Source organism: Grammomys surdaster, unplaced genomic scaffold (assembly GCF_004785775.1).
Source record: "Grammomys surdaster isolate TR1022 unplaced genomic scaffold, NIH_TR_1.0 126090, whole genome shotgun sequence".
Lineage (NCBI taxonomy): Eukaryota > Metazoa > Chordata > Mammalia > Rodentia > Muridae > Grammomys > Grammomys surdaster.
The window spans coordinates 5,644-14,057 of NW_021620898.1; the positions used below are offsets into that span (position 1 = coordinate 5,644).

The following is an 8,414-nucleotide window of genomic DNA, read 5'->3' on the forward strand; positions in this document are numbered from 1 at the left end:
ACAGATGTGTGGAAATACTGTTGAGTCAGTGGTGATGATGGATAACTACAGGGAAACAGATTTTTTTTCATAGATCCAGCAATGCTCATAAGAACTCACAGTGAGTGTGTGAGTCTGATAGAATGCACAAGAGTCAGCACATCACTATGGAGAGCAAACTGTGTATGAGTTCTTTGGTTTCCCTTTTTAATCATTCAGGACTCTGGGGGACTGTTCTTTATTTGAATTATTAGCTTTAAACCTTTTGGGATTCAATGGTGATACTTTACATTTTTAAATATGTAGCTTGTTCTTTGTCAATTTCCCCAGAGAAATTCACATCTTGTATATAATTCCACAGTTCAGTTCAAAATTACTAAAAAGTCCATAGGTCCCAGCATGATAGTCTGTTCTGTCTCTGCTAGCAAAGACACAGAAAGTTCCTGTTTCCACAAGGCCCTGGTAAGATAGGTAACAATGCTGACTGTGTTGTCTTTGTATATGTTTCTTACCTACACATAACAATTCAAACAGGTTTATAAAAAATTCAGGTAACCATTTATTCTACCCTATCTTGGCATCCATATAATAACAATGTGTAGCTATATACTGCAATAATTCCTCTCAGATAAAGTTGAAACTCATGAAATTTTAGATTTAATAAAAGATGAAAATAGCATGAAATGGTTAATTAAAACATATTAGAAGATATTTATTAGCATAAAGGAAATTCTTTATAAATTTGACAAAAAACCTTAACAGGGAAAGGAATATTGCTACTATTTAATTTTTAAGCTACTGTCAATAAAAATGTTTAGCCTCATCTTTCTGAGATCTAATTACTCTCCTGTACTGAGCTCAGTCACCTGATGCTTTCAAACTTTTATATATCAACTAAATCCTCTCATTCATCATCTAAAACTCATGGCTATTACTGTATCTATAATCATAGCTTATAAATTTGTATATTTATCTTAATTCTCCTGCTTTACAAACACCCCCATTCCTCTTACAGCCTACTTTAGTCACACTCTATCTCTGTCTTTGCCTTAAGCACTAAGTTTCTGAAAATGGAACAAACTATAGCACCACCACAATTTCTCCATCTGTTCCCTAACCCACCCCAAATGATTGTGAGTTTCAATATGAGTGAGGTTTATAATTTCACTTTAAACCTGTCTTTCCCAATGTCAACAACTACTCTGAACACCCTTTGAACGTTTCAATGGTTACTAGAGTTGGCTGCTCAAGCAGTTCAGCACTGTTATACGCAGGAGGACACCAAGATCTCTCTTTTTTTTTTAATGCTTCTCATAAACCATTCAGATTCTCCTAAACTTCCACAATACTCTGTCTGCATTATTTTCTTTTAATAACACTTGGCTGTTCACCCATTCTGTGGTATTAAAAATACTATTCCTAGAAATTTATGTTTAGAGAGTCACACCTGAATGTTCATTCCAAATACATGGACATCTTTAAGTAGGCTTCTCCTTTTTAAATTTAAACCTGACATATTAAAAATAAATTTGTGCCTGTTTTCCTGTATTCTAGTTACTTTCCCACAAAAAAAAATCCTATTTTTCGATCCTAGATATGACTGTTTATTCACATATCTGGTGAAACTTAAAAAAATCCATGAACATAAAAATAAATATATAAATGTGCACTTATGTGAATATATTTAGTTGGTTTAACATTTAAAAGTCTCCATTCTAAATGTCTCTAATTATAACTGCTAAAATAATAAATTTTACTTATCTAAGCAACAGAATTTATTTCCTAGAGTATTTTTTCTAATCAGACAATTGTCTAAGTACTTTTTTATAACAGTACAATTTGTTACTTCTTAGGATGTGAGCACTGTAAAGGCAGACACTACAAATGCAAGACGTCAGGGAATTCCTAAGCAACTTCACATCGAAATTACCAACCTTCTTGTTGACTGGCATTCCTGGCTTAGAGTCTGCTCATGGCTGGATCTCCATCCCTTTCTGTTGTCTTTATGCCACCGCCCTCTCTGGCAACAGCATAATCCTCTTTATCATTGTGTCCCAGCGTAGTCTGCATGAACCCATGTACTACTTCCTCTCCATGCTCTCTGCCACTGACCTAGGTTTGACTTTTTCTACAATGTCAACCACCTTGAGAATCCTGTGGTTTCATGCAAGTGAAATCAGTCTAGATTTGTGCATTGTTCAGATGTTTTTTCTCCATGGATTCACATGTATAGAGTCTGGGGTACTAGTAGCCATGGCTTTTGATCGTTATGTAGCTATCTGCAACCCTCTTAGATATACCACGATTCTTACTAATTCTAGAATTGTTCAGATGGGTTTCCTAGTGATAATGCGCACTCTCCTATTAATAGTTCCACTACTTTTGCTCCTTAAGCCTGTCTCTTTCTGTAAAAGGAATACCCTCTCCCATCCCTACTGTTATCATCCAGATGTGATTAAGTTAGCATGTTCAGACACTCGGGCCAATAGCATCTGTGGACTAGTTGATCTCATTCTGACCACAGGGGTAGATATTCCATGCATTGTCTTGTCTTATATACTGATCATTCGCTCTGTCCTCACTATTGCCTCCTCTGAAGAACGACACAAGGCCTTCAGTACCTGTGTGTCCCACGTTGGAGCAGTTGCTGTTTTCTACATCCCAATGTTTAGCCTGTCTCTGGTGCATCGCTATGGTCGATCAGCACCCAAAGTAGTCCATGCAATGATGGCCAATGTTTACCTTCTTTTACCCCCTGTGCTCAACCCCATCATCTATAGTGTGAAAACCAAACAAATCAGAAAGGCTATTCTTAGTTTGCTCTTTGCAAAATGAACACAGAGTACTCTCAACTTTTAAAAATCCTCTCTGATTTTCATGCTCCAAAAGCAAATGTGGTTGGAGATTCTCCATTCAATGTTGGGGTTTTCAAGATTTTAAGTTATTTAGCAAGGTTTAATGAATATTTAGATATTTTCTGTTTAAAATATGCTGTGCTTTGCTTTGCATGAGTTTTACACTCTAATCAGGGAAATTTAAGTAGTAATAATAAAGAAATAAAACTATTGCTCAAAGTTACTGACATTTCCTGATTATTTTGTGCAAGGTTTTCTCAAATGGCTCATAAGGCATATTCCAAATATCCTTCAGAATAGCACAACAAAATGTGTACCTATTTACAATACAATTAAAATATGCACTGCTGATTAAATGAATGTGTAGAGATGTTCAGGCCATATGTCTAATATGGATCAGAGGTGATAGTTTGATGTATGGTTTCCACATCCTAGATACCATGGTCTGTGATGCACTCTCTACAAACGTTCCCAGGGGAGATACTCCATGGCAAGAAGTAAACTATGCATCACCATGAATCCATGTCTCAGTTTTAAATATTTCATAGTTTTTTCAACCCTATTTAGCTTATTATATTCAGAGAAAAGACATGATATAAATGATAATAATAAATGGTTTATACAAGTAATCGTCAAAAGAAAGCTATGGGAATTAGGGATATTTATTTCTTATTTGATAAATGAAGTACAATTCGGGGTCTAGAAGGAACCATCCAGTAAAATGCAAGGAATCTTAGAGTAGAGATTCTTGCTTTGTTTCTTAATGGTTCATTAAAAATTTTTATAATACTTTATATAATGAACAATGGTTCATTAAGAATTTAATACAATGCATACATATTATCATCAAATTGCAGCAAAATCAACATATTCGTAGTAGTATGTTTCTTCCTTTACATGGGGTAATAGAAATTAAAGGATTAATAAACATACATCCTTCTGTTCAATAAACATAAACATGGGCAATAATTACAATAATGCATCTAGTGATGGTATGGCTGATAACAGTGGTACTCTATCCAGTTTTCCTTGCAATCTGAAATTATGGATTTCCAAAGACACATCAAAAAGATATTTTGGACACAATTCTGTAGAAGAATGTAACTATGATGTGCACAATATTTATGAGGAAATATGTGGGACTGTAGAATCCTGGGTGTTCGGCCACGCCCCCAAAACCCAGAGACCTAGCATAAAGCCCTTGCTAGGTCAGATAAGACACAAACAGGTCTCTGCCTCAAAATTTACGTATTACCTGAAGCCTCGCCTGCTTCCAATATATAAACAAATCCCTTCTGACATGTTTTGAGAGAGGTCTTTACCATCCAAACCCACCGCCGTGTCAATAAATCTGTACGTGTTTAACTCCACATGTCTCTTGAAATCTGGACTCCTTGTGTAAGTCAAGACTGGGCGGGGAAAAGGGAGAGAAGTTCTTTTGCCCGACCCAGAACTCTCTGTGACTCAGGTCCAGAGACTGCCTCGGAGCCACCGCCCAGGACATCCCGGCCTGCTCCTGCTCTGGTGGCTGCGTGTTTGCTCCTGTCCTGCGCCCACTCTGCTGTGCGCCAGCTCACGGGACAGGGGGATGAGAAGTCTTTCTCTCAACGGTGGGCTCCGTCCAGAGAGACTGACCAACATGCCTCGGGACTGCTGCCCTGCGCCCCCACCTGTAACCAGCACGCGGGATGCGCCCAACAGAAATATAAATTTTAAAATCATAGGCCTTATCCAAAATAGTCCTTGAGATAAAGAAACAGAGAAAATTTTCTGAACTTTGTGGAGTTAAACTGTTTTTCTTTAATAATTTTATTTATTTACATTCCAGCCATTGGCCCCCTCCCAGTCCTCCCTCCTACAGTTCCTCATCCCATTCCTCCTCCCTCTTGCCTCTGAGAGGGTGCTACCACCCACCAGACCTCCCCCTTCCCTGGGGCCTCAAGTCTCTCTAGCATTAGGATCATCTTTTCCCACTGTGGCCAGGCCAAGTTGTCTTCTACTATATATGTGCTGGGAACCTTGAACCAGCCCTGGTATGCTCTCTGGTTGATGGCTCAGTTTCTGAGAACTCCTTAGGGTCCAGGTTAGTTGAAACTGATGGTCTTCCCATGGGGTCACCCTGTTCTTCAGCTTCTTCGATCTTTCCCCTAACCATAGAAGTCCCCAAATTCAATTCAATGGTTGCATATGTCTCAGTCAGCTGCTAGTAGGGCCTCTCAGAGGACAGCCATGTTAGACTCCTGTCTGTAACCACATCATAGCATTAGTGATAGTGTCAGGCCTTGGTACCCCCTTCATGAGATGGATCACAAGTTGGGCCAGTCATTGAACTACCTTTCCTTCAGTCTCTTCTCCATTTTGTCCCTGTAGTTCTTTTAGACAAGAACAATTCTGGGTCTGAAATTTTGTCTATGGGTTGGTAACCCCACCACTCCAGGGACACAGGTAAGACTGCCCAAATACCCACACCAGCTGGGAAACCAACAGTACCCAGATGACTTGGGACCTACCTGCCTGCTGAGCTCTATCAACTGTTTTTCTGTTAAATACCCACTATTATTCTTTTATGCATACACTATTCTAACATTGGAGCTACACAAAAAGTAGAAATCTTTGCTCTTATGAACCCACAGTAGACAAGTCAAAGATGTTAGAGGAGGAAGTGGTAAATGCAATAAGCAGGACTGGCTGTTATATTAGGGTATCCACAAAGAGAAATGAAAATAAATCCACTGGTTCTAAAAAAAAAAAATAAACTCAAAACGGAAAAAAAAAATATAAAATCTGAAATGTTGAAACTGGTAGAGGAAAATACAGAAAAAAATACATCAAGATATAGGCATAAACTGTTCTGGAAAGGACACCACTGGTATAGGATGTATTCCTAAATATTAACAAACATGATCACATGATATTAAAAAGCTTCTGAACAGCAAGCTAAATAATTGCTAGAGTGTTGAAACAGTAAAAATATTACAAACAACACATCACACAGGGACTGATAAGCAGAATATAGGAAGAAGTGCAAGTATTAAATATTCCTCCAAAATTATATTGGTCAATATCTATCTAGTCAACTGCCAGGGGTGGGGGGCAAATGAATATGATCTACCCAAGGTACTTGCCATCATCAGAACCTAGTTCTCCCACATTAGAAAGTCCTGAACTCCCCATATCACCAGGAAAGCAAGAACCAGATCTAAAATCACTTCTAATGATGATGATAGAGGACTTTAAGAAGGACAAAAATAACACTATCAAAAAACTTGAGGAGAATACAGGTAAACAGGAAGAATCCCTTAAAGAAACACAAAAATCCCTTAAAGAATTACAGGAAAACACAAACAAACAGGTGAAGGAATTGAACAAAACCATCCAGGACATAAAAATGGAAGTAGAAACAATGAAGAAATCATAAAGGGAGACTACCCTGGAGATAGAAAACATAAGAAAGAAATAAAGAGTCATAGACACAAGCATCACCAACAGAATACAAGAGATAGAAGAAAGAATCTCAAGTGCAGAAGATACCATAGAAAATATTGACACAACTGTCAAAGAAAATGCAAAAAGTTCTTAACACAAAACATCCAGGAAATCCAGGACACAATGAGAAGACCAAACCTAAGGATAATAGGTATAGAAGAGAGTGAAGATTTCCAATTTAAAGAGCCAATAAATATCTTCAACAAAATTATAGAAGAAAACTTCCCTAACCTAAGGAATGAGATACCGATAATCATACAAGAAGCCTATAGAATGCCAAATAGACTATATCAAAAAAGAAATACCTCCCGTCACATAATAATCAAAACACAAAATGCACAAAATGAAGAAAGAATTTTAAAAGCAGTAAGGGAAAAAGTTCAAGTAACATATAAAGGCAAACCTATCAGAATTACACCTGACTTCTCACCAGATACTGTAAAAGCCAGAAGATCCGGGACAAATGTCATACAGACCCTAAGAGAACATAAATGCCAGCCCAGGCTACTATACCCAGCAAAACTTTCAATTACCATAGACGGAGAAACCAAAATATTCCATGACAAAACCGAATTTACACAGTATCTTTCCACAAATCCAGCACTACAAAGGATAATAGCAGGAAAGCTCCAATACAATGAGGGCAATCATACCCTAGAAAGAGCAAGAAAATAATCCTCTTCCATCAAACCCAAAAGAAGATAACCACAAAAACAATGTCTCCACTATTAGCAAAACTGATGGGAAGCAAAAACACCCTCTCCTTAATATCTCTTAACATCAATGGACTCAGTTCCCCAATAAAAAGGCATAGGCTAATGGACTGGATACACAAACAGGACCCAACTTTTTGCTGCATACAGGAAACCCACCTCTGCGACAAAGACAGACATTACCTTAGAGTAAAAGGTTGGAAAACAATTTTTCAAGCAAATGGCCTGAAGAAACAAGTAGGAGTAGCCATTCTAATATCGAATAAAATCGACTTTCAACTTAAACCTATGAAAAAGGATAAGGTAGGACATTTCATACTTGTCAAAGGAAAAATCAACCAACATGAACTCTCAATTCTGAATATCTATTCGCCAAATACAAGAGCACCCACTTTCATAAAAGAAACATTACTAAAACTCAAAGCACACATTGCACCTCACACAATAATAGTGGAAGATTTCAACACCCCACTCTCAGCACTGGATAGATCATGGAAACAGAAACTAAATAGAGGTACAGTGAAACTAACAGAAGTTATGAACCAAATGGACTTAACAGATATCTATAGAACATTTCAACCTAAAGCAAAAGAATATACCTTTTTCTAAGCACCTCATGGTACTTTCTCCAAAATAGACCATATAATTGGGCACAAGACAGGCCTCAACAGATATAAAAAAAATTGAAATAATCCCCTGCATCTTGTCAGATCACCATGGTCTAAGGCTGGTCTTCAAAAATGACAAAGACAATGGAAAGCCCACATTCACATGGAAACTGAACAACACTCTACTCATTGATAATCTGGTCAGGGAAGAAATAAAGAAAGAAATTAAAACCTTTTTAGAATTTAATGAAAATGATGACATATCATACAAAAACCTATGGGATACAGTGAAAGCAGTGCTAAGAGGAAAATTCATAGCTCTAAGTGTCTACAAAAAGAAACTGGAGGGAGCATACACTAGCAGCTTGACAACACACCTGAAAGCCCTAGAACAGAAAGAAGCTAATACACCCAACAGGAGGAGACTGCAGGAAATAATCAAACTCAGGGCTGAAATCAACCAAATAGAAACAAAAAGAACTATCCAAAGAATCAATAAAACCAGGAGCTGGTTCTTTGAGAAAATCAACAAGATAGATAAACCCTTAGCTAGACTAATCAGAGGACACAGAGACAGTATCCAAATTAATAAAATCAGAACTGAAAAGGGTGACATAACAACAGAAACCGAGGAAATTTAAAAAATCATCAGATCCTACTACAAAAGCCTATACTCAACAAAATTGGAAAATCTGGATGAAATGGGCAATTTTCTAGACAAATACCAATTACCAATGTTAAATCAGGATCAGATAAACCATCTAAACAGTCCC

At 37.4% G+C, this 8,414-nt stretch overlaps 1 protein-coding gene across 1 annotated transcript; it reads left to right on the forward strand.

The window, feature by feature from the left end:
• The first annotated feature begins 357 nt into the window (after positions 1–357).
• Positions 358–2,814, forward strand: LOC114611282 (olfactory receptor 51F1-like). The gene is made up of 2 exons (XM_028755923.1): positions 358–441; positions 1,833–2,814. The coding sequence occupies exon 2, from the start codon at positions 1,864–1,866 to the stop codon at positions 2,812–2,814; it is 951 nt and encodes a 316-aa protein (XP_028611756.1). The 5' UTR covers positions 358–441; positions 1,833–1,863.
• Positions 2,815–8,414: the final 5,600 nt, after the last annotated feature.

What these genes read in the sequence shown, in the direction of transcription:
- LOC114611282 (XM_028755923.1), top strand. Translation starts at nt 1,864, where the DNA reads ATGCAAGACGTCAGGGAATTCCTAAGCAACTTCACATCGAAATTACCA.